This window comes from Neopelma chrysocephalum, unplaced genomic scaffold (assembly GCF_003984885.1).
Source record: "Neopelma chrysocephalum unplaced genomic scaffold, ASM398488v2 Primary Assembly neopelma1_72, whole genome shotgun sequence".
NCBI classification, from domain to species: Eukaryota; Metazoa; Chordata; class Aves; order Passeriformes; family Pipridae; genus Neopelma; species Neopelma chrysocephalum.
The window spans coordinates 2,111,700-2,139,387 of NW_020897732.1; the positions used below are offsets into that span (position 1 = coordinate 2,111,700).

At 39.0% G+C, this 27,688-nt stretch overlaps 1 protein-coding gene across 6 annotated transcripts in view; it reads right to left on the minus strand.

Annotated features, from left to right (window-relative positions):
• Positions 1 to 27,688, minus strand: part of NRP1 (neuropilin 1) — a 113,303-nt gene that overhangs the window by 64,476 nt on the left and 21,139 nt on the right. For 5 of the 6 annotated variants that reach the window (XM_027686829.1, XM_027686831.1, XM_027686828.1 and 2 more), the window contains exon 4: positions 1,734 to 1,915. In XM_027686829.1, coding sequence (XP_027542630.1) covers positions 1,734 to 1,915 — 182 coding nt within the window. Of the gene's footprint in view, positions 1 to 1,733; positions 1,916 to 20,264; positions 20,343 to 27,688 lie in introns of all 6 variants that reach the window. The other variant, XM_027686833.1, reaches the window with a different exon arrangement.

Consider the following 27,688-nt stretch of genomic DNA (forward strand, 5'->3'; position numbering starts at 1 on the left):
TTGGAATAGCACATATGCATTTATTCAGAAGTTAAAAAGGGCTGTGTTCCCACAGCAATGATAACCTGTATCCTTTGTGTACACACGGCATTTTTTAACACTGCGTGGTGATAACTTTCCTGCCTTAATATACAGTTTGAGTTGAACGAACTTGAGTTAAAGTTGCTCTGGGAGCCATAATTTCGAGTTTCCTGACTTCCGTGTGTGTAAAATCACATTCATAATGCCATCTTAACATTGTAAATGTGTATCTTTGAGAGATGTAAATGACCACACAAGGAAATAAACAGTGTTCCTGTCAGAGCTCTGAGTTGCCACTATACTATTAGGAAATAAATAAAACCTTTTTTTCTTGAAAATGCTCAGTTACTAAAATAAATGGTTTCACAGGTCATTCTTTCAGTTCATTTTGTGTTTCAGCCTTCTTCTTTATAAAAGATGGTAGTGCATATATAAGCACTGAGAAACATCAGAATACAGCTTCAAGAGTTTACCCTCCTAAGGACACCAAAACAAATAGAGATATTTTTTCAGGAAAGCTTGGTGTCATTTGGATGCTGAATTCTTTCAAAAAATGTGACCCTGAAGGTCAGCAAAAGAATTTCTGGGAGTCAAGAGCGGATTTGCAGACAGGGAAGATGGTGAACAAGAGGTCTGAGGCCCCAATTAGCACTGTAAGAGGAGCAATAGCAATAGAAAAGAGACTTCACTACCGAGCTTCTCCTCATTAAGAGTACAGCTGCCATCAAGTGTGTGTGCTGAACACAGCTGAAAATCTGGCTCTGGTTTAGGTGCATAAAAGGGAATTGAACTGGTTCTGTAAATGGGGCACAGACCGGGATTGATGTGCACTGCAAATTTTGAGTTTTGAGCTGCTTTTGTGAATATTACCCTAGACACTGATGTTAAAGTAAATTTTTTTTCTATAAAAGTAATCTTATTGTCTTTATATATATCTTAAGAGTTTTGGTCCTGTATTCTCAAGGAATGGAATACTTGAATTATTAATCCAGCTATTAATCCAGATATAGGGAAGATGTATGCTAAAAAAATGACCTTACAGACCTTCTAGCTATTGACTCAGAAAGTGATATAAAAGCGGGAGTGCCTATATGTCTAGTTAATCTTTCACTCTTTGTTTCTCTGGGCTTTCTCTGTGGCCCATACAGCTAATTGTGCTCACCAGCACAGAACTCCTGGCACGAGCATCCAGCAGGTCGTGCCTGTGAGCAGTGTGAGCTTCATCTCTCCTTTACCTCCCAAACATGATTTGTGAAAGCAACAGCAGCATCATCTGCTGCCCATGTGTACTCTGGCTCTTTCCAAGCCCACAGCCATCTCTTGGGAATGCAGAGCAAAACACTAACCAAAATAAGTCAGGGACTCAGAAGGTTACAGTGCTGTTAAGGCAGTAACATTGTAAACCATACAGTAATTATTATTAAAAAAAAAAAGAAAAAAGCTAATGGTTTTAAGATGGTCGAAACAAACAGCTGATGAAAACTATCATATTTCACACAGAGGAGTCAACCCTCAGACGCAGCTGACCCATTGGATTCATAATGATTTACACCCACTGAATACATGCCCCGCCTTGGAATTACTAGGGTAGTAGAGATTTTCTCTTTCAAGCATTTTCATGCATTCCCCCCATTCCAAAGAATTATGGTGAACTTTCTGATGAAACTAAAAATCACAGGTTATGAACTATGTAACAACGAATTGTTTCTCACCTCTTTTGAAAACTTCGTAGCGGATAGAAAATCCTGCTCCATGTGTCTCATAGTCGGAAACAAATTTAATAAAAAGATATGGTCCCGAAGACACTAAAGGAGGGGGAGCAATCTTTCCACAGTACTTTCCCCATAAGCGTCCTTCAGCATTATCTCCATCAATCACTTCAACATAATCATACCTGGTAGATAAATGGAAGGAAGAAACTTTTAACTTCCAGGAAAGAAGGAGACCTAATTAATTTAGAAACCATAACACAGCATAGATAATCAAGAAAAATGCTAGCTTGCTTGGAAAATGCATTATGCTGAAAGATGTAAGCAAAATGAAATAATTAAAATGGACTACATTATGTCTGTAGACATCATCTGGCAACATGGAACTATTAGGAAGAATGGTGTCCATTATGCTTGCAGACAATGTCAGCTAAAGTAACCAATTAACAAAAAAAAAAAAGGAAATCTCATGAGCACAATTCTGTATTATTAAATTGTGTTCCTTTGTCTGCGTAGTGTTGTTATCAATACATATGCATAGCATTCTTTTCAAACTGTGAAGTTCTGTTATGAATTCAAAAATGTCTTTTTGGCTGGAGCTCTTTATGAACAATACTTTGATTTCCATATGCTGTCCTCCAAACATATGTCCACAGAATAATAAATAAATCCCTAAACATTAGATTTTGTTCAAAACTCTGCCATGTTGCAGATCAGTGGTAGAAAAATCTGTTATTTTCCTTGTTATCTGGACAAATAGTTTGTAGCAAATCACAAAATCCACAAGTCAATTACACCACTTGGCTTTTCTCAGACAAAAATACCTTTGCTTAGGTATTTCAATCAAAAGTGCACGTTATAATATTCATGCTTGTACAGCATGTGATTACCAGACAGACTGGGCTAAATCCTCCCTGGTTGCTTCCTTCATTCCTAGGGACAGTATAAGGAAAAGCATATAATAATACAATAATGATTGGTAGTAAAAGTTAGCCTGTGAGCAACACGTTAGAGTTCCTCTGTCACCAGAGATGCCAATATGTGAAGTCTGGTCTGACAGATTTGGTTTCCAAGGGCTGAGGAGAGCAAGCCCAGCAGGTTGGTGGTGCTGAACCAGCCAAGGGAATACGAACAAGGATGAAAGTCACAGGAGGCAGAAGCTGCAGGTGCAGAGACAGGTCTGTTCTTAAGTTTAATTAGCAGATGATTTCACTTGACTCCAGACAGGAAGGAGGAGCAGACTCAATCTGTAGAATCAGTTTATCTTCTCCTAGAAGGTGATGGCATTTGGATTCTAGGTTGTGCTCTGGGTCTCTTTCAGACGGCGGCAAAAGCCTTTTCCCTGCCCCTGCGCCTCTGTGTCTCAGCCACACTGCCCTTTCAGTTAACAAGTTGCTGTTAGCCAGACAATCTCATTTACTTTTCATTATCTTACTACGACTGACGTTAAAATGTTGCCATTAATTTGTTTAGACCTTTATATTCTACTGTTAAGCTCATTGAAATGTTCCAAGCATATTAATATACAAGGAAGAGCTAAAAATGACAGGACAATAAAGTGCGTCTGACATTCTTAAAGAGATCAAAGGAAAAAAATGTCTTCATGATGACCAATGTCATTTTTAACAACTCTGCTCCAAACCGTCCAGGGCACATTACTTATGTTTACACGAAGTCCCATGAGACAGCTGCAAAGATGATATCACTAGTTAAAGTGGACGGCTTAAGGCTCCTTAAATTAAAAATGACATTACCTCATCAGTTAAAATTGCGTGCCAGCTTTGGTGTATATCAAGTAGAAAATAAAGCTGACACTGATGGAACTGTAAGCATTAACATATGTGAAATATTGTGTTAACTGCATTTCCTCTTATGTATTTGATTTTTCTAGTAGCAATTGCTCAGCTCACTGGCTTCACTGTCCCAGTGCAGATTGGTGGAAATACAAAGCGGAAATATGCTTTTCTGAGATAATTTCACAGATACTTTAAGTAGTCTACAGTTTTTAAAATTAGACTTCTGTTCTTTCTATTATGTCTTTATGATATATGTATAGCAAGATTTGAAAGTTAGGAGGAAAGTTGTAAAGAGATCTCAGAATTGCTGGTTTTTGGTTTTTGTTTTGTTTTTTGGTGTTTGTTTTGGTTTTTTTTTCCCTTCTCAGAAATATCTTCAAGAATGCCTCTAGGTTCCTTGCAAAGCCTATTGGAAGTACTGAGGGATACACATTAGTAATTTTTAGAGTTTAGGAAAAAAATGTATGTTGAGAATTTTAAACAAGACAAACTTTCTCCAAACAATTAACTCCTTGTTAAAGAGTAACTGCATAAACCCATAGCATCTGAGTGACAGTCTTTACTCTTCTCCCCATGATGACATTATTGCACCAGTTTCCTAGGCACCATTCATTGCTCAAGCTTCAACAGTAGATAAATTTTCAAATGGTATTAAAAGGTGCTAAGCAAATTTTACATTCTTTTTTCCTTCATGTATAAAGAAGACAAAAAATTCCAAAGGCTTGAATTCAGTGTTTTTATTCTTCTACACTTTAAAAATAAACAATCTTAGATAGTCTTAATAAGTCTTCCATATACAGCCAAAAAATAACTAACCTGTAAGTACCAATTTTGCTATTATATGAAGGAAATTAGGCAAAAAAACCCATTCAAATGAAATTCTATCACTCTCCTAGGTTTCTTCCTTTATAGCAATAGCCTGCCCACACTTTCCATTGTCCCTTATAGTGACAGAATTGTAATTTATGGTGCTCTTTCTGGCTGCTGTGCATTTGTAAATGACATAATTTGGTTACTAAAAGGCTGTCTTCTAATGGATTTTGCAAGTTATAGGTCGTATAACCCTGTGCAAGATTGAGGATTTTTTCAATTTTTTTCTTTTGGTTTGAAAAATTACTGACAGATAGAAAAGAAATTTAGTTGTGAGACAATAGGTAAGAAGTACAATTTGAAAAGAGGAAGCTTTAAAGATGAACCCTACGACCTTTATGTTACAAGGATCATGTTTTTCACTTGGCAGCTAGCACATGCATTTTGATTCTTCCACACTGGTGGCAACATATGATATCTGGGTTGCAGCAAATGAGTATCTATATTATTTTTTTCTTAGGGAAATGAAATTACTCTGGATTTTACTAGTTTATACTTGGAAACCAATGTCCCGCTGTCATTTTTGCACTTTTCAAAAATCCTACCAGAGACCATAGCATATCACAAACAACTGGTCTGGTAAAAAGGAGAAAGTACAGTCACAACTTGGAAATGGAGTTGCTGCCAAGTAAGCTCAGAAAGCAGCTTGCATCTCGCTCTGGACTTGGTAGCAGTTCTTCTTCATAAGTTTGTCGGAAGATGCTGTGCCAGGGATGCAGTTGGCACATTGGCACCTTTGCGAGAAGACTGAATGCGTCACCTCTGCAGCGCCCAGACAGACTCGGCAAACAGCCCAGAAAATGGAGTTTGCAAATTTGGATTTCCCATTTGGCAATTCTTCACTCAGTTACTGCTGTCAATGGCGTGGCAAATATTTCTTGTAATTTTTTAGTCCTTTGGGGCTTATGGCACAGACATGTAAATATAAACATGGCACTAACCATGAAGCGTAATTTCAGGTGAAAGAGTAGAGCATACGTTCGTGTATGTAAACAGGAGATGCCTGCCCAGAAGAGGGGACAATTAGCGGATACATTCATGAAGTCTCTATGCCACGATGCCAAAACTATTCCCTTTTTGCTTGTCTGGGTCATTCCAGATATTCCACTTCTGTTTGCAGCCTCTGTGGTGTGCAAGGCCAGTGGGTGGCTTTCAGATGGGACACTGTAGTGCAACAGCTCACACACTTCCCGCTCCTCCCAGCTGGTGCCTGAACATACCGTTACTAGTTGGTCCTAATTTTGTGGTTCAGCAAAACAATATCTGGGACAGATTCCCAGTGGAAAAATGAGGGAATTTAGAATTCCTTTACAAATTCTTTAGGGAATGGCAAAAATGTTTTTTTTGGGACAGCGCAAGTTATGCTTTCGAGGAAAAGGCCAAGCAATACCTATAAAGTGAGCACTGAGCAATGAAAAATATGAACAGTTGCAGATATAGATTTTGGTGAATCTTCTAGTTCCAGTTTCTAGTAGGTGATAACAGTGCTTATGTCAGGGCTCAGTTTTCAACATGCTGACGACCTGTGAAGTGAACCATAGCACATTGTACTGCAGAAAGTGAAGGGAAAATGTCGGAAAGCCCACCTGCTGCTGATGCCAGCCGCCCCGTCAAGCTATGTTCTGCTTCTGCACATTTTCCTATTACTAGGGCAGTGATATCTTATGCCTTTTGCCTAAAAAAATTCCTTCCCAAGAAATAGGCAGAACTCATCTGAAATCTAAATATCTGCCATTTAACTTTATGAAGTAATCAGTGAAGCATATACAACTATAATTTACATCTGAGTATGCCATATTTTTCTGCAGCCTACTATGATCTATAGGGTCATTATGAGTACTTTGGCTATTCACCTGTTAGAATAAAAAAAGTTTCCAAGTCTGTTTCTTTTATCACTCTGATTCCATATCCACCAAGCTTCTAAATTCCTCCCTGACACAAATTATCCACCCCGGTTAATTCTGGGACTATCTTTGGTTCTGAGAATTTTCTTCTTAGTATGTATCTTTCTTTTGCTTTTATTTTATAAGGAATTTTTTTTTTTATTCCTCTCAGGGCTCCATTTTAGCTGAACAGAAGGCATTGCAAAGGAAATCTAAATAAAGAGCTTCAAGTTGTTCTGCACTGTGGCTTTGTGCCCCATTAGTTACTGAGGGCTGGAGGTGTGGGATTTACTGCAGTGCTTGTGGCATAAGGCAATCTGTATCCCAGAGCTAAAAGCTTAAGAGCTACAGGCACTTGAGGGATACCAACCTTAATCCCAGTTTATTAGCAACAAGAAAAAGAAGTACATGCTGTTAAAAATAAAAAATTAAGCACAACCCCAGACAGGCTGATTTTGTGCCTGGAACCTCAGCATCTGTTGGGTTTCTCTCCATCTGAGCCTCCTCTATAGAGCCTGACTGCTTTCCAGGGCCTCCTGGAAGGTGACCCATCTAATGGGCATTGAGAGGCTGCCCCATTCCATGCAGCTACATTCTACAGCCCTCCCTGTAGGGACTGTCACTGCAAGTATCTGCACCAAGGGGATATAACTGCTTGCACATGGGCCTCAAAACACACCTTGATGGAGGTGAAAGCAGCATGTGGCTCTTGGAGGATCCTGAGTGACTGCTCTGTCCATAACAAGTCTAAGCAGGGCACAGGTACTCTCTGATCACCAGGTGGCATGGGAACTGAAGGTTTTTTTTCCTTTCCTAGCCCCTTTCCAGTGTGCCATGGGGTCCTGCATGGTGCATTCCTGCCTGGCTGCTTGCTGCCATCACTCAATGGAGTCTTCCCAACGGAGATTCTTTTTTCCATCCTGCCAAGTCAATTGTTGGTGTGGGCGTGTTTTTAACAGGATGAGTGAAGTGACCTTTCTTTCTTTCTCTCTTTCTTGCTTTTCTTTCTTTCTTGCTTGCTTTTCTTTCTTTCTTTCTCTCTTCCTTTTTCCTTTCATCTCTCTCTCACTCTCTCTTTCTTCCTTCCTTTCTTCTGTTCTTTCCATTCTTTCTTTCTTTCATCTCTCGATCTCTCTCTTTCTCTCTCTACTCCCCCCCACCCCCCTCCCCTTTTCTCCCTTTCTCCCTTTTTTCCTCAAATCCACATATGGACACACATACAGTTGAATCAGGATCAGCCAGGCATTGTAAATTCTGTGAGAAAGGGGAGCTGGGAGCCAGTGCCCATGTCAGGAGACTTTTAAACTGGTTTTGCTTGTACTGGACTCATGGTGGGGATGAAACCTCCTGAGGGAGAGAACATATCATCTAAATCCTATGGTTCTCTAAATTGCTCTAAATTTAAATACACAATTTGCAATCAATTAATGATTTGTCATTTACTGTCAGATTGGGGGGCCTTTGTTTCCATTGGTCTTTTGTGAGCTGGTGTTTTTATGGTCTTCACCCAGGGCCAAAATTCACTGAAGTTAGTCATACAAAGGTCCTGTCAACCTAAAAGATTTCTGGGAATAAGGCCATTGGGATTTGGCCACTGTTCAGTAATTTACTAATGCCATTAACTGACAGTGGGTCTCCATTAAGAATGAACTACTGAGGGTCTATTTTAATACAAGACAATGCTGTAGTGAAAAAGAGAAAAGATGTAACAAAGACATTGATGAAGGTCTACAGTTACCCACTGTAACAGTTTGATTCCAGCTAATGTTAGCAACAGTTTTGTTATTACATTGGTTTCTGGAATCATTGGATGCATAGGGATTTGCCCTTTCATTTTGAAATTAAGCTTTTAATTCTCTGCTGAAGAAAGGAGTCTGAAATGCAACATACCTTAACCACTAAAATTTCAAAGCCCAGAAGAAGAAATAAAAGAAATAAAAATAATAATTCCTATTTTAAAATATGATTATTCTTCGTATTATCACAAGCTCCTGGTTGTTTGGCTCATGCCTTTTGAATACCTGGAACTGGCAGAACTGAAGATCTGAACTAAATGAGCAAGATTGTATCTGCCCTTTTATCTATACAGCTCCACTGAGAACAGTAGACAGATATTCAGCTGCTGCAAATGAGATTAGCCCCTTTATGTCAATGGATCTAAGTCAGTTTACACTGATATATGGCTAAAGAGGGTGCAAGTGGTGACAGAATATTTACTTAGTTCTATTCTATTTATACCGAATAAAACCTGGAAAATACTTCAACAGAAATGAGAACACCAGCATTCACTTTTGGAATGTATGAAACAATGTCATGCAGAAAATGAAGAAGAATCAGAGGTTATGGATCAGGTTTTGTCATTTTAGTATTGCAATGTCCTAGGGGAAGAAAAAGCAAAATTCATCTGCTAAGGTCTTCAGCACTTCTCTCTGCAAAAAGCATTTTATCAATGAAAAGATTTGATCTTGAAGTTAGGGCAAATTCCACTGATTTCACTGCTTGCCACATACTGTAATAAATTATAATATAATGATCCCAGTATATAAAAAAGAAAATCTCTTCTGGGAAGAAACATTCAATTTTAAACCTCTTCAGTGAGGAACTTCAGTTCATAACTTTCTGGCATAGAAAAATGCTATCTTTTCATGGAAAAGGTTTCTGTCTGTCAAATAAGACAAATTTACAAATGCTTGACTTCCACTTTAAGTGGGGGAAAAAGAAACACTTAGCAGTTTAAAGACTTCAGAGACGAAGGAGCTTTCTAGTGTCAAACTGGTGAAGTTTAGTATTTATAGGAAATTCACATGCCTCTAATTACTCTAAACTCAGTTCCGAAGTAAAATATGCCATCTGGAAGATATTAGAGTCATTTACAACTTGTTCACTTCCCTATTTCACTGCAAAATCTTACCTCTTGCCAACTTTCCAGTGTTCTTCACAAAATGAAATGCAGTCTAATTTTTACTGGTTGTTCGGTAGTTACTTTATCTACATTGAGACAGCTTAGCTGTCTCATTGGAAAAAATTACGTTTTAAAAAAACTAATTTTCTTATTACTCACTGTACCTCAGGTTCTTCCACGTGGACATTTCAGGTGTGAGGGTTATGCTTTGGCTTAATTTGGTATTTAGCCACTCATTTGGCAAGGTTAGATTTGGAATGATATTCTAGGTGATAAGAGAGGAAAAAAGATGACACAAGCAGCCGTCCTGCATAAGAGTAGGCTCTTGCAAGCCAAAAAAAAACATGTCCAAAAACTAGACTATATGGCTTTGTTTTTGTTTCTATGACCTCCCAAGAGATGCCCATCAATCAGAAAACTTCTCGTTAGTTGAGCAACTTCATCCAAGTATGCCAATCTGTTTATAAGCGAAGCTTTGAAACATTCCTCTGAGGTAAAGTTGTCATTCTCATTTTACGTATGTGGAGACAGAAGAGAGAGACTGAGTGCCATCAGTCTTACAGAAATTTTGCAAACAGCAAAGAAGAAAGCCTCAATAGCCAGATACTGTGTTTTAAATATAAGAGCTCCTCCTGAAATAATGGAAAGATTCCTAGCGGCTTCTGTGGGTTTCAAACAAAGCTTCTTAACAGAGGCTTGAAACTTGGAAGTTTTCCTGAGCCATAGAATGACTGAAAGAAGGGGCTGCAAAGTCTCACACAGAATCACAAATAGGTTTGTGTGATTTCTGTAGGAGAACTAGACTAAATTACTTCCATACAGAGACTCATGCATATATACACATTCTCACTGCTGTATACCTCTATATCCATTAAATATTTTTTTCAAGTGTCTAACTAGTTTAATGATTTGTGGTTGGATTAGTGCTGTTAGCATTCACTAAAAAGCCTGCCTAATTGGTAAGTTATAGAAGTGTCAGTTTTGCTTCCTCGAAGGCCTAAAGAACAGAGAAAGAGTTGTATCGAATGAGGTTCAGAATCGGTTGTGATTTCTTTTTCTTCCCATGAAAGTAGAAAAGGAATGCTTTAAAGTGATGGCAACCTTCTAGTACTCCATTTGGGAGTTTTGAACTGGTGATTAATTTGTAATTACCCTGTTGGGATCTATGTAGTATATTAATCATAACCTTAGGAACTTGACTTTTAAAAGTATTGGGTAGATGTTAGCTTTCCACAGAAACTGTGAAAGTTCAGAACATAAAATAAGTTCCACACTTTAAAAACTTAGATATTTGTCCCTTGTGGGCTGTCTACAACCTCTCTGACCAATACCTATAATTAATGAAACTAAAAGAGGCTAAAGGAAAAAGGAAATTGCAGACATACATATCAGCTCTAGAACAGAAGTTATGGCAGTTTTCTTCCATAGCAAATATGTCCTGAAGCTCTGTAAATGCAGTAAAATGATGGGCATTTTCATTTATTTCCAATTAGGAACTATTTAAGAGAATATTGAGGATGCAGTGTTAGGCACTTGGAACTCAATATTTCTCAGTGTTGTTCTCTTTGTTGTGACTTCTGCATCACATGGCCTTTGGGCAGACCTTTGGCCAAGTGAAAAATCCACTGTGGGATTAATGTCTTCACATACCTAGTCTGTACTGATATAAATGACTGCTATGAGTCTTCCTCGCCTGAAAATGTGACACATGTAAATAAGTGGATTGATTTTTTGCTGAGAATGTATCTCAAACCCGTATATAGCCACATGACTAGATATGTGTACAAACAAGTGGAGTTACTGGAAAAAATACAGCTTTGGTTTTGAAACTTCTGACTTGTCAGTGTTTCATTCTGTACATGTATTAGAGCTTTTCCCTTGGATTTTTAGTGAGGGAAGGCGAGGCAGACTCTCTTAAGCTATCACCAAGGAAAAAAGAGTTTAAATTACATAAGGGAGATCAAAACTTTCAAGGCTTTTTTTCTATTGAAAACAGAGTCCTAAAGTGTGTGAAATATGTGGCATTATGAAATATGTGGCATTATTAGGTAAATATTCTCATAATGCTGAGAAGACCTTTGGCAGACTGTTTTTAGCACTTACAGATGAAAACCATCTCTCCTTACTTCTTTCATATATTACAAACTTGCAAAGACAAGGTGATTGGCCACAGCATCTAAGACTGCTCTCTGGTACAGGAGGCACACAAGGCTGAATAAGAAACATTTGTAGTTCAGAGATCAGCCCACTTACCACGTCTGCATGTCTGCTGTTATCTCAGCACAAAATCATTTGGTTGTGTACACTGCCACTTAAACAACCCTTAAGCAGCATGAGTAATCCTTATAGTTGGCAACTCTAAAGGAGCCCTGGCTTTGTGAAATCTAAACGATATTTCCTAAGAGCAGTGCAAGGAACATTTACTCAAGGACGGTGCTTTCAAATTCCAGCCTTCTTATATTAGTAAGTGTGGCTGAAAAGCTGCCTGAAAAAGTCCCATGGTTTCCTTTCTTTTGGAACTGGGATGTGTGCATGCACGTACTTGTGTGTTTCTGTGTGTATATTTTTTATAGTCTCTATACAGAAAAAGACCTGAGTAATTTCAGATGTTTCTTTTCAAAGTTCATTCTCAAGCAGAGAGGAAGCCTGGGAAACTTTCAGCCTGGAAGATGTGCATTTCAAAACCACTAAAGAATACGAGAACTGGGAGGCAGAGTGGAAATCTTTATGCAAATTTAACTACAGTAATTGCTGCTAACTCTTATCTATTAATTTGTTGTCTAATTTCAGTAGAGACATTATAAATAAAACTCCTATTGATAACTTACGCATCTTCTTATAGGTGTAAGTTGGGTTTGACACACATCAGTGTGTCAATCCAACACATGAGTACACAGCACTCCCTGAGATCTGCTTTTGAAATCCACACTAGAAAATTCAATATTACCCTCAGCATCATTTTCTTATAAAGTACATGATTACTTAATAGTTAAACAGATCACTATTTCCCTTAAACTCAGTTTCATACAGAACTACAGTACATTGCTTTTGTAATAGAGCTCACAGTTAAAGTGCACCAGTTTGAAATATCAGTACATAAAAGTTTGTCCCATTGAGCAACTTTATTGCCATTTTATTGTGTGTATCCTTGAACTAAAAAGTATATATAACTTAAATGAATGTATTTATATTATGACAAAATATATCATAGATGTTTAAAGCTGCTAAGCCTGAGTTTAGCTCATTTGTATCCTATATCACAGAGAATGTCACAGTTTTTATGGGGTTTTTGACCTTATGATTTATAAGGGTCTTGAGAAATAACTATGTGTTTAGAAAGGAGGAAAACAGTGGCCAATAAACATTCCCAGTAGCCTAAAAACAGGAACAGCTTGTTAGCTGAGGTCAGCCATGTGACCCAGCGCCCAGTGAAACTGCATTGTTACAGCTTGAACATGGGGCAAACCAGCCATGCAAAAAACTCACCCCAGTGATCCACCTCTCATAAAAATGTCTTTCTTAGAAAGAGAGGCATGTGATAATGACTTACAGGAAGGAAAATGTGCACAGCAGATCAGCATCATCTCTGGTACAAATTTACAGAGTTTAGTGGCATTGCATCTGAGGTGCATTGCCCTATGCTAATTTAAAATGGAAAATTAAGTGGAAAACCTACCAGAACTCACAAGTGTCTACTAAAAAATTTTGCATTGTTTTCTTTTGGTACTTAGTACTTACTTGTGAAGGCAAGCAGGGTAATGGACGTCCACACAACACAAAGATATAGACAGCTCATGGCTTCAGTAATTGGGACCATACTGCATACATGCGTGCCAGCTCAAATCCCCAGCGGGAGTTGCACAAATGTCAAGGAAGTATTCATTAAATGGGACCGAGTTTGTCTTCTTTCCACTTCCTTTTCCTCCCTCATCAGCGCAACTTCTTGAGACATACCCTCTCTTAAATCTGCTGAGCATTTGGACCTATACCCAGTGGAGGCTAAGCCTTGTTTGGAGCTGTGTGGCTGTGAGATGACCCCTGTCTTTGAAATCAGGGCAGTGCAAAACCCAAGTCGGGAGTAACACACTCACACAGAAATTGCTGCTTTTGAGGTCAGCAGTAATGTTCTCCTAGAACCACTCTCCCATCCTTGTATAGGCTGCTTCGACAGCTGTGATCTAAAAAAAGACAGTCTTCGGGAAACAGCTGTCACTGGGTCCAAGAAAGTATGGGATAATGATGTTGATTTGTCATCTGCATTTCATGGGTCAGACTTCTGTCCCTCCTTTCTACTTAGGGAAATGGACAGTGTGAAATGGAGCTATAATACTATATTACCTGATAGATCAAGGGTACCTGTAAGTAACTCAATGAACTGCAACCATAAATGGTGTTGCAATTCTTTCCTTTTGTAATCCATAAGAGAGTGGTGTTCTAAGCCTTCTTTAATCAATTACAATAAATAAGCCTTGAAAGGCAATAAACCATTATACAGTTGACAAAAGCATTTACTCTGCAATTAAATGGATAAAATCCTGAATTGATGGCTTTTGTTTAGTTTACACTTTCAGTAGGTATCTAGAAATGCTTTTACTTTTGTTTGTCTAGTTACTAGTGATAAGCATACAAGAGCAGTCTGTATAAGACTCTGTGGTATTAAGCATTGATTCTTTCCTCTCCTTCACTCATGGCAAGCAGCACACTAACTCAGACAGACAAGCTGTGAAATGTATTTGGGCCGGATTCTCTTGTACGTGCAGAGAATCTGAGTGAGATAACGCCATGCTTTCCTTTATGGTTTAATAATGCAAAAGACAGGCTTTCACACACTAGGGAGAACAAGGTTTGTTTGCCTTATGCATTCTTAAAGGTATAAATTGCCCAAAACAGTAGTAGGAAGTCTGGGAAGGAAATGAGATAACGCCCCATCCCTTTCCTCACTTAGAGCCTCCTGAGCTGGCTCACAGAGATGTCTGACTTGTACAGAAGAACTCGGGGTCTCCTTTTGGCAGCACAGCCTCTGTCCTTCTGTTGCTAACCCTCCCTGTGCTGTGTCCAAACTGTGGTACAGCTCCCAGGGTGCTGCCCTGCAAGGGCTCATGGTGCATTTCCGGAGCTGTCCTGCACCAGCAGTACTGCCACACACTGTCACCTTGTAGTGTGGTAATGAAAGGCAAACCTGCAGGTTTGCTCTCTCAGTGCTAAAATACCCAAATAAGCAAAAACCTATCCAGCTTTGAGCCAGGTGCTACATGCATTGTGTTCAGCCACTATTCTGAATAAAGCTGCTGGTACCTGGCAGGGGGAGGGTTTGTAGTTGGAAGTATTTCAAACTTTGTGACACAAGTACTTGTTTTTCTCAAACTGAAATATTATTTTCATAATTTTAAAATACAAAAATTCCTATCTGAACAGCTCATGGGTTCCCTGCTGTTGAGCCTAGGTGTCAGTGCGTAGTCCCCCTTTTAAATTTTATAACGTAACATAACCTCATTTTGTTAGACTGTAAACATTTCCAAGATACAGGATCCTGCTTTTTATTACAGGGGAGAAATGGTAATAACCCCCTCCTCTTTCCTGAAACATGCAGAAAAACCCTTTAACAAATTAAACATACACATTCCTCATTAGCTTTAACCTGAATTTAGTCTCACGGGTGCTGTAAAACCAGTCCCTATTTCTCTCTCTCTGAACAAAGGGATGTTAGGAGTCTAACAGACCGTTGGAGAGGCACAATCCTGTCTGACTCACTGTACTAGCACGTTGTGATGAACAGATTCCTGAAACAGCTCCACTGAATTGAATTGTCTCATATTTGGCATATAACATCCCATATTTCAGCTTTTCCTCAATTACTGAACATTTCTTCTCAAAGAGTTACCACGAAGTGCCCTCTGTCCTTGCATGCTTGCTGCATGCCTAATAAAGGAACCACTCCAGCTAGACAACTTTGAGAAGTATTTCAAACCTTAGCCCCTTCCCCCTGTAAAAATTTCACCTGGGAATTCACAAAAATCAGAACTAGCGAGGGATAATAGAGGAACTGATGAAGGATTGCCTCTTTTTTCCCCACAGGGATAAGGATCATGGAAACACGTCTCATGCCAGCAACAAAAGGATATATCAGCTGGAAAGAACGTGAGTAAGGTTTCTATGCAGCATTGTGCTCTGGGAAAATCAGGGTATTGCTTGTTAATGGTGCTGCTCAGAGCAGCGATAAACTCCACCAAAAATCGCTATTCTTGCATTTGGAGATGTGATTACAACACAGGGACACATGTCTGAACTATTTTTATTAACTGGCTGAGGTACTAATAATGTCATACAGTCTGCTCAGTGCTGAATATTCCCACTAGGAACAATAAATCCTATGCCACCACAGCTTTGCCACTAGCTGGGTAAGAATTTGGCACCACTATGGATACTGCAGTCACGTTTGTGACATTTGCAGATGCAAATGTCCAACCTGAGGCAGGTTGGAAGCTGTGAGTTATTCTGCTTTCGTGAGAGCCACTGGCAGGGAAGGCAGCATTGGAAAGGAATTGGGCTGCCCAGGGGTTGCCCATTCAGTCAGCTCTGTACTTTCTGTTTTGTTACAGCTCTGTACTGTTCACACAGTAGTTAACAGGGCCATAAAGCTGTGAGATTAGAGAGAGAGTTGAGATTTCATGATGCAAACGTGGGCCTAGATGGCCCTCAGTAGGATGGGTCTTAGGTCATTTAGGGATATAGGAGTTGACAGGAAAAAGTGGGCAGAGACTAGATAGGAGGCTGAAAGCACAGGCTCTGTTCCTCTGCCATCACTATTCAGTGAAGCCAAGTGTCAGTTAACTTTTCTGTGCCTCAGCTTTCCAGACTGTCAAATCAGATATTGATATTGCCCTGAAAGAGTTTGAAGGCAGTGGATGAACTGAAATGGTTACAGTACTAGTGACACCATCATTAATTTTGTGATTCAATACATGTTTAAGATATATTTAGTTGACAGTTCTGAATTCTTGCTTCTAACCCTTTTTGGCTTTGATTTCAAATTTTCACCTTTGAAGAGGGACAATGAGAAAGAAAGACAAAGAGACCTAAAATACTATGTATTTTTTGTGAGCCTCCATTTCAAAACGTTCATAGTGAAATACAGCATTTGGCTAGTCTTGTCACTACATGAAGCCTTGTTCTACTAAGCACATTATAACAAGCAATAACATTTCTTTATAACCCAGATACACTCATTGATGTAGCCTTGCCTAGATGTGTAGGGATTTATACAATTACTACTCAAAAGTATTAATAAGCCTTTTGCATAAATCCCCAGGTGTGGAAGAGGCAACCATGTATCCCTAAGCTCCTTAAGATACGTACTTATAAGGAGCCTGTGTACTTATAACGAGCCTGAAAAACAAAGGATTTGGGGCACAGCCTATATTTAAGCAGAAAATGATTGTTTAACATCTGTGAGACTCAGAATTACTTTCAATTACCCTGAGTGACCTGTTGCTTTGGAGAAGTGGTAACCTGAGGGGCATATTGTGGTGTGTGGTGGCTGGGTGCCCCACAGGTTATCCACACTCGTTTCACTTTTGACTAAACATGTTGGGCAACATATTGGATTCAAATAAGAAATTCTTTGAAGAGGAGTATTTCCTGTACCTGAGCTCAGGTGTGAGAAGCTGGCCATCTTTCCCCCAGGCTTTCTAAATAAGTGATGATGGTGATTATACTTAAATCAGTAAAATCAAACAGAAACAAGGAGATGTGCTACCTCCTTCATAATCCTGGAAGGATTTTCTATTTGAGTCTCAGCTTACTACGCTTTTTCACTCTTTAACAATCATCATCATCATCATCATGGCTAGGCTTCGCGAACAAAGATTTGGGGAGTGCTCTACCCATGTTTGTTACAAGCGTGCTGGTGGCTAAATCCAGTAATTGTGCTGTGGAGTCTTTTCACATAGAGTTATTGCAAAAAAAATCTCGTTGCATAAAAGTCTTAGCTAAATTGTACACAGGATAGATTGCATACACACCATGAAGTTGCCAAAACACTGTGATTTGATTAACGAGGCTGTTAATTTTCAGACTTGTCTCCCATACAGATCTCGAGCCTCTTCAGTCACATCAAGACTTGTGAGGTTAACGATATTCCCTGCCAGCCTTAGCATGAGTCTGTCACGTTATAAATTACTCTCCCTCCGTTTGCCATGTAGGAATTGCCTTAGATACCTGGGGCAACATGAGAGGAAGCAAGCACATTAGCAAACACTTCACTATGGCAAGGCATTCTGAATGTGAAATGCCTTTCATTCAGTATGACCAGTGCCCTTTACACCCAGAACTTAAGTTTGCCCCTCTCCAACATGCATTTTGTCTCCTGATGCTTTTAATCCTTAGGGATGTGAGTCTTGCTTACTTCAATTTTGCAGTTTCCTGACCATCTGCATTTACCAAACATATCTGTGAGAAGAAAATCAGGGAATTGCTATACGGTAAGTGAAAATGGTTTCATATGAATTGAATCCTAAAATTAGCCCATTCTGTTTTCCTTATCTGCAATATCTGTGTTATTCTGTAAAAGAATCCCAAAGCATTGACAAAAGTAAGAAACACAGAATGGTGCTGAGACCTCCTTTTCCCTTATTTCGGCCCACCCTTCATACACACAGACGCACAGAAACACAAATCCATGATTAGGAGGCATGGTGAAAACTGCTTTTAAGTGTGATCGTTAATCATGTGTATATTGATGACCTTGTATTTGTATTTCTTTCATTTTAAGCACATAAGTCTTGACTGATTGGTGTTCTATTAAATCAGTACTATCCCCTATTCATATGATTTAGAAACATGAATTAATCAGTAAGCTAGAGAAGTTTAATATTCAGCCAGTCTCATATTCAGGCCATATGCTTCACTGTACAAAACTTGAGATAAAAACGACAGCAGGAAGAATTTATATGTACACGATGTATTTTAAGAATTAGACTGCACAGCCCTGCTTTTGCTGACGTCAGTGAGACTACTCATGCACAAGGATTTAGCAGCATAGAAGTTGCACACAGAGCTTGGGAGAAAGATTTGAACGTTCCACAGTATGACATCAGGTTGAAACTGTATCTATCTTTCTGCAATAAAGCCATACAAATAACAAGGAAAAAAACCCTCTTCTTATATGATTGTATCAATTTCAATTGTTGGAAACTCAAAAAACCCCCCCTTTTAGCATATGTATGTGAATTAGAAATGCACAATTCTTAAAGCTGAATCATTTAACAGAATTAGAGATAAGCCTTCTTATATTCCTCAAGTACTTATCAGCTTCACCTAAGGCAGGTTTCTGGTTTTTTTGGTCAAATTTTTTATTTCAGTCAATGCTGGTTAAGAATCTGTTACAAATCCTGCAGCTTCTACATGATTCAAATACCTTTGAATATTATATTGTTTTACAAAAACACATTTTCAAATGATGTCCAAAGTGATGCTGGAGAGTAGAAATACAATTTCTACAGATAATTTGCACCAGCCTGTCAAAATCAGCACAAAGGGAGAGAAGAAAACAGCCTATGTGACATGTTTTGTTATTGTCAAAACCAAGAGGGCATCTCACCTAATAATTTAAATGAGATCCTGTTGCCTGACATTTTTAAAGCCTTTTGATCTCTTTCTTCTGGTTCCCTGGGTTGTGGCTCTGTAGGGTGCAGTAGACGGAAAACTGTGGATTAAATACTATGTTGCCTATGCCTTGTTTTACTTTGCCAAAATCCCAGTTGGTGGACAAAATTAATGTTTGCTTTTATGAAGCACCACTCCACTGGAGATAGTGGAGAACAACCTTTACTAAAGGTTTTTAGGCACAGGCCAATCTATAAAACTGCCAAGGTCAAATTTTCTGTTATTATCAAGGCAATAATTCTTTGGCCCTTTGTTAAGATGATTTGCCAATTTTGTTGGCACAAATTAGGGACTGAGATTTAACCCCCTGTAATCTGATTTTGAAAATTAATTTAACACTCACTGCATCCCCAAAATAATGTAGAGGTAATGCATTTGTTTTGCAATTTGCTGCCCTTGGATATAATGCTAGGAAATGACAAATTTTGTCTTTTCAGAGCAAAGACAGAAAGAAAGATACCTTATTATCACTGGTTCAGTGCAAGTAGATAAGCCCGAACAATTTGAAGATAAAAACCTTAGCAGAATATTTAGAACCTGAGCCATGCATCTAGCTTATGCATTTTCTCACTGAATGTAATGTTAACACCTTCGTTAACTTTGTTAATGCTTGAAAACTTAGAAATATTAAACTATAACAAGAAATTTGTGAAAATGAATAAGAAATGGGCATGAGAAATCATAGAGACTGGAGCAGACCTTTTTGCTGTTGTAACCCAATTAGCTTCTAAAGAATTATATGAACCATTACTATGGGCCCTTAAATTTCCAGTGGGTCAGATCTAGTGCAGGAGATTGTAAACTGCTTTGTGGCGAACAGCTCAAAGTATTTGCATTCAATTTACATTTATAATATATAACACAAGCTGAGAAGAGGCTGGAAAAGTCCTTTCAGAGAGCTTTATTTTTATCTGTACATAGGCATTAGCTCCCAGTGTGTCTGTGAGATCCATCGGCTCCTTTGGTTTGGCAGAGGCCTCTCGGGGAGCCGGGTGCCACTCCCCCTTCACGGGGAAATGCTTATTAATTATTCTCCCAACCAGCGCTGATAGAAAAGTGTCACTTCCAGCCTTGACTGTCTCCCCTGACAGCCTGCTACTTTGCTTAAGTGATCTCACAGTTACAACATTTTTCATAATATTGAACCTAAATTTTCCTTGCTGCAGATTAATCCTACTCCTTCTCTTATCAAGTACAACAGCTTCACGGCTCGCAGACAGTATTTCTAACACAAAACAGGGATCTAAGCGAGGGCTCTTTCTTGCAGTATGTGATGTCAAACTGACCTTTGACTCTCACACTTTAAATACATCTCTTGGCATCCTGTGCAGAAGAAAACAGACACCACTTGTTTCCTAAAGATTTTACAACTGGCCTGGGCTAATTAATCAGTCTCCAGCACACACAGCTCTGTGCTTACCTGGCTGGAGGAAGTGCAGATCCCAGGAGCAAGGCGAGGTTTCTCATATCTCCTTTTCACCAGGTACTTCATTAATTACTGAACAGACAAAGGAAAATCTCTTCATGGCTGCTTCTTCCTTTCTGCTACTGTGCAGCAATCCTATTACCCATTTGGCTGCTGTTTCATTATATGCAAAAGTAGATTTTGGTTCCATGGCCTATTTCGATTCCTGGTGTAGTTTGGCCAAAGCCAGTGAAATTCCAGTAGGAACTATTTGGCCCACTGTCTTTAAGTATTTAACCATCTGCACAAAAACCACAAAAGAGACGCCCAAACCAAAACCACTCATTTACATAATAAGGATGTGAACCTACTACAGCCATGTGAAACTATCATTTTTCACATGTGCTTGTGAATCTTTTCCCAGGCTTTTGCAAAGGGAGGGGCAATCTGAGGGCTGGGATATATGAAGCGAAGAGAAATGTGTGGGTGGGGAAAAACAAGAGTTTTAATTTTTTTTCCTTTTATTCTTTAAGAAGTATGCAGCAATTACTTCTGTATTTTATAGAAATGGTAAAAATACCCAGAGGTTATAAAACGATTCTTTTCCTTAATGTTTATACAAATATAAACATACATCTAAAATAAATACAGAAGTAAATGGAAAACACCCACCTCTACAATTACAAAATCAGTTTCCCATGGGTAAATTTCATCGTATCCCCATCTGTTAGAACTTGGATTTTGCCATGAACAATTATGGCTTATATCCCTTAATTATTTTGTATCATATGAAATGTAATTGTGGATATTCCATGTCTTCATTGCAAATCCTTAATTTTCCTTTGTAAAGCTACCTATATACTTGGCCTAGTTCTGTGTTGTGGAAATGAATTCCCAAGGTTAATTATGTATAACAGAGTAAGCTGCAGTCCTGATCCCACTGTCTCTGCATAAGTCAAATTCTCACAGAGAACTTTTTGCAGTTTGAGAAGATAATAAAAAGGAAAAATACTCCCATGAGACTCTGTCATGATCTGAGACCAGGAGCCCCAAGGGAGCCATGAAGCAGCTGTCCTGGGCACAGGACTATGACAGACACCTTACTCAACAGGGAATCCAAAAATCTACACTCTGCAATCCTCTCTGGCATTTTGCAAAACTCTTCACACTTTGGTAGCAGAGGGCATGACAGCACTCAGGTGCTGCTGTCAGGACAAGAAAAGATGTTACTGACTGGAGAATCTCAGCTCTTAAAGACCAATTTGAAATCTGCAATTGGAAAATATGTTCAAGTCTCTCTCACAGAGCTTTCCTGGCACATGTTGCCCTGTCCCGCTGCTCCAGCTCCACCGAAGTTGAAAACTGACACGGCTCTATTAGTTTAAGTGGAGGCAATTTAACCTGCTGAGGTCTAGCCCAAGGCAAGTCCTCCTAGTACACCTATAAACATGTAACAGCAGGTATATTTAATAGCTGCTTTTATACCTTGCAGCAGAAATGTGGTTTCAAGTGTTCTTCTCCAGTGAAGAATACGGAATTCGTAAACTGTGTTGATTTGACAAAATTCACATTAAGACCAGAAATCACAAACCTCGCTCCACATCCTATGAGCAACCGGACATCCTGCTTCTAAAGCTTGTATATCAGACTCCTAAGAGCAAAGGGAATCTATACTCCTGGGTAGTATTCCCAAAAGAAATAGTGCTTGTGATATTACCAGCTGATGAAAACAACAATTTTGTGATTTGGACTTGAAAACATGGATTTTGTTATTTTCCTAAGAGCACTATTTCATGACTTTGAACTAATGCCTGTTTAAAGCTGTGCCAATTTTCACATACTATATAGCTGCTTTGTCCTCTTGGTCTAAAACCAGGCTTATTATGGCAGACATGAAAACATCATGAATGTATTTTCATGATGGTTCAGCACAAAGCCTCAGATCCTCAAATCCAGAAGGTCGATATAACAAAGAAGATAGACAGCCTCTGTTTGAATTACATGGCACTCCTGCCAGAAAAGAGGTGATGGATTTCTTACACATCATTTCTTACTGGATATTAGATATCCTCTAATAGACTCACAATAAACTACAGCAGATGTTTGAAAAGCACATAATTTGCAATTGATTATACACATATATCACAAATCAGACATTGCATAAATAATAGTTGCCCTGTATCATATTGCTTTTGTGAATAAGAGATTCAACTATTCAAACAACTGGTTGAATTTTTATAATTGTTATAGATGATCTTCTACAGTTTTGACTATAACAGTTTCCTAGTAGATTGTACAGTTCTGTATTTTGGATTTAAGATAAAAATAATATTGGTAACAGTGATGTTTTGGTTGTTGCTGAGCAGTTCTTACACTAAGTCAAGGACTTTTCAGCTTCCCACATCATCTGACCAGCGAGTAGGCTGGGGATACAAGAAGCTGGGAGGAGACTGGGACAGCTAACCCCAACAGACCAGAGGGATATTCCACACCATATGGTGTCATGCTCAATATATAAACTAGGGGCAAATTTGGCCAGGGTCTGCACTTGGCTAGGCATTGGTTGGTGGGTGGTGACCAGTTGAATCGGGCATCATTTGTTTTGTATATCATTGTTATTGTTATTACTGTTATTATCCCTTCTGCTTCTGTTCCATTAAATTGTCTTTAGCTCAACCCACTAGCCCATAAATGTGACTTTTTTTTTCCACATTCTCTACCTCAACCCACTGGGTGGGAGAAAAGACTGAGCAAGCAGCTGTGTGTTTTTTAGCTACCTGCCGGGTTAAACCAAGACCTACAGTAAATATAACTTTGAGGTGCTAATAGCTCCCAGCTACAGTGACTACAAAGGTTGATCTTTGGCTTTCCCGTGTGCAAGCATGCTTTGCACCTGCAAAATGAAACGACCAGATGAGAGTAGCTGCATTTGCATTACTTGAATTTCACCTGCAATTCATTACTTAGCATGAGATCTATTCAGTTATATGGATAAGATGTGGTAAAGAAAAGAGAAGGTATTGTTTTGCTGTCAGGTAAGAAGGAAAGTCGGTATAGGGTTTGGCCTCCATGACTGAATCAGCTGGAGCAGAGGAGGAGGCTTGGAGATGGGAACCCAACACCAAGAGCAGAGTGTAAGGCTGGAAGGGTTGGAAATGAGTTTCCTCCCACTTCTTGAAAGCTGGAAATGGAAAGAAGGGTTTATTCTGAAGACTTTGAAAAGAAAAACAGATGCATCATGATCACTTCAGTATTATTCAGCGTTTTTGACATAATCTTTGTCTCCTTGGTTTGTTCCTGTCTGCTTTCACATGAACTGAGCAGTGTTGAAAATATGCAGACATTTCCACACAAAAGAACACAAATATATCATTTGAATGTGAAAGAGGTGCTAAACAGTCATTTAAATGGTGTGTAAAGCCAAGAGACACGCAGCCTAAGATATATGAGAATAAGACACAAACCCATCTCTACCATGTTTAAAAGCACACTTGTATAACTACTTCATGCTGAGGTTACATTCAGTATTTTTCTCTAGGCCTGGAGTTGTTGAGACAGACAGAACACAGCTGACCTTTGTAGTGAGATTTTTGTAAAATAAATAAACTGGACGGATGAGTATAAAAGTTACAAACCTCTTTAGAATGCCATATGTGAAAATCTTGTAAACATTCCATAAATATTACCTGCTGGGTAAGACTTGCGGAAGCTGCTGCAGAATTCTCTGCAAACATCTTCTCCCCAAAACATTGAACCATCTGGTAATGGCAATGTATTCTATAGCTTTCCTGTTGTCATGTGCCTATAATTATAAAACATGTCATGACCAGCTTTGGTCTGGAAGCAACACCATCCCATGGCCTGGGATCCAAGCACTGACACTGACGGAAATGCTGGGGAAGGCTGAAGCACCCATGGTGACACCAGTACAGTATTTGTCTTGCTCCCTTTGGAGTCAACTTTACTAATGTTACAGGTGAACAATTTTACCTAGCATTGTGATTGCTGAACTGAGCTCATAGTTTTTCTTCCAGACTGCAACTTCCTGAGGAGGAAGTTAGAATTTGATCTGATTATCATTGAAGCAAATGGGATTTTTCCACTAGCAACCCAGAGCTGGACCAAGCTGAACTGTGCAGCACTAGTTTTAAAACTAGTAACTTGTTTTTGTCTCTACTATAACTGATTTTCTAAAATAACAAAACCATTGACTGCTTTAAGGGTTAATTTTTTATTGAGTTAATTTTTGAAGTAAATTTACTTTTCAGTCACAGATCCACAAAAAAATGGTCTAAGAGCTTATTCCTTTTTATACATAAAACTTATAAATTATAAAAATGATGCCTTTTTAGTTTAAAAAAATTGGGTTTAAATATGCACTCATTGGCTGACTTTTATCCTGGGAGTGAATTTTCATAGCTGTTATTTAAATCCTTGAAAGCAGGGGCTTATAACAGAATCTCCGACATGATTTAAACTACTGTGCAGCAGTTCTGGCTGGCACTGCTCTAGTTAGCACTTCTTTTAATCTACTGTTTGAATATGCTGCTGAAGAAATACTTTAGATTTTAGTGGACAGAATAGTTATGGATCCTAAATGACTTGCCATGAGAAATGGAATTAAGAACAGTACATATGGTTTAATAGCTTTATCATTATGAACAGGCACAAAGGCTGACATTTGAAAGTCATTATCCTCTTGCACAAGCTGGTACAATTATACTTTTAATCAAGAATTTCTACTTGTTTTGTAACTTCCTGTCCTTCCAAGTTCCTGTGATATACAGTTCCCATTTTGGCCTCATCCTGTTTTGCCCTGCTTCTCGTATGTTAAGGAGTCTCGCTCTACTGTAGACTAGCATTTTTCAAATGCAGCAGCATACAATAAACAGGAAAGATTCCCTTAGAGACATTGTTGGTTTTAGCTGATCAAAAGGCCATTCTGACATCCGCTTCTTGCTCAATAAAAATATTATTTAAGGAAAAAGAGAAACAACCCTGGATTAGCATTGTGTCCTTAGCCTGGCTAAAGCCTCAGCAAAAAAAATTACTGACATCATTGCTGCTTAACCTATTGCTGCTTCAGTCCACCCTATTTTAGTTAGATAAGGTAGAGACAACAAATCAGATTGTAAGAGAAAATGCAGGTCCTCTATTTTTCCTGAATTTTAAACTGCAGAACCACTGTACAGTTAAGTAACAAATTTACTACAATTTAGTAATATATCATAAACTTAAGGACACTGCCCTGACAATCTGCCAGGAGTCCATGAACTGCATCCAGTTTGCATGTTTCAAGTCTGTGGGAGTTTTGCAGCAAAAGGAACTTCAGGATTTGGGCTTCATAAATTGGTCTAAGACAGTCATTGCTTTGACCCTGAATAAGCAAGTTTTGAGCTCAGACCCAAATGGATGCACGTGAGCAGCCTTTGGAACAGAAGCATTTCCTAGTGCTTTGTTGTCCATGTGTTGTGGTCTGTACTGATTACAAATCTTAGCGTGCAGTGCTCCATCTTAATAGAAACAGCTCGTGTGTTGAAGCAGGAATATTTTGGGCCTTAATTCAGGCACATTACTAAGCATGTGCCTAATTGTAAGCACCTGCTGCCTACGTTATATTAAGCAGGATTCAAGCATATGTTAAACAGGACTAAGTGTGTGCTGAGAGAAGAATGAGGAAGCTCAAGTGAACAAGTGGCATTTGCTGAATTAGGCAGTCTGTGTTGTGTGCACTTGGACTCTGGTATTTTCTTTTCCATTCTCTTTCACTTCAGGGATGTTGCTCATATCACTGTGTCCTATCAAGTATCTTTGCTACAGAAGATCTCTGACTGCTGACCAGTGGGCTCTTGTGGTGCACATGCTCTGTAGGAGTGACTGAATGCTACAGACCAGCAAGCACAGGTCTGTCAGCCTGCCCCACCAACACGCAAAAAGGCTTTTAGCCAAACCACAGAAGCTGCAGGTAACACTGCCTAAGTAAACACAATTTGACACTACTAAGTATATCAACATGTAATATATTTTAACACAACAGTTTCAGTTCTTGAAGAAAATGTTTACTTTTATATGAGCAGAAAATACAGGTCTTGTGCTCATTTTCTGTTTTAATTTTCACTTGTAAACCAATTATGCAGCTTGTTGTACATTACGCCTGTGACATGGCAAAAAAATTCCAAACAGTTGCAAGATTTTTTTGTTACCTCATTGACATGGGCAATCCTGTACCAACCATGGCAATCAGCTCTGTGTCTACCATGACAGGAATGAGCTCCAGCAGCTATCTAAGTCTGCCAGCTTTCCTGTCCACTTTGGGCAGACATTTCTGAGGATTTTGCATGGCATTTATTTCACCTTACTATAGTTGTCTAAAACCCTGGGAGATACTTTGAGCTAGTTTTCCCTTGGTAGTCTGGGGAGAGAAATATAGGCTCCTGGAAAGAATGATTTATCCTAGTGATCAGTCTTAAGGTGGGATTTATTTTTCCTCCATAAGCCACAGGAGAAGCCCACACATCCAGTTTAGAGGAGACATCTAATTTTCGGAAGGATGAATTAGGTGAAATTATGTGCTCTTTCGGTGCTTTCTCACTATTTTTCTCATAATAATTTTTAAATGACACTTGCTTATCACTCCTGCTCATGCCTTGGACTACCAGCTACACAGCAGCTCTGCAGTAAATACCCAGTGTTTATTTCCTACCCACATGCCAACAACGCTTTCTGCTACATATTCCCTCTACAGGTAAATTAATACTGGGCTGCACTCCTTTTGCCAGGAAGAAGCCTCTCTGGTAGATAACTCTTTCTCAACTGTTCAACACGGCATTATTAACAGCAGTTTTGAATTGCCAGATGAAGAGGAAAAGTCACAAAGGAATAACAGGCAGGATATTTTCAGACATTAGCAGCACTCTTCTGAAATTTAAATTGGAAATGCAGCTATAAGGGTGGATGAGAAAGGTAAAATGCTGGGGAAAGAGGAAATTTTGCTTACGAGTTTGGCTTATGGCTTTACTTTTCATGTGTGCATCATACAGTTACTAGACACCTGTGCTTGGGACTTGCAACTTGGCTGGTTGTTGCATCCACGTGGTGTAAAATGGCATAATAGGACTTTGATATAATGATATGACCTAATCTTGCAGGAAGGACAACTGGTCCTAACACTCCAGGTCTGGGTGAGCTAGCAATTTTTGTGGATGAACATGCAGCAAGTTCGGAGAGTTCAAAAGCAAGGGTATCTGCTCTCGCAGACAGAGCCAACAAAGACAGGCGCTTGGCAAATACAACCAATTCCTGCCTCTCTTATCTTTGACATGCTGCCCCAGCTTTCCAAACACCTTTCAAAGGAAACGTGTTGCAGTCAGGCCAAAGTAGCAGTGTGTGCTTCCACTGGTTTTGACTCACCAGGGTGCTGAAGTGGTTGTGCACGTAAG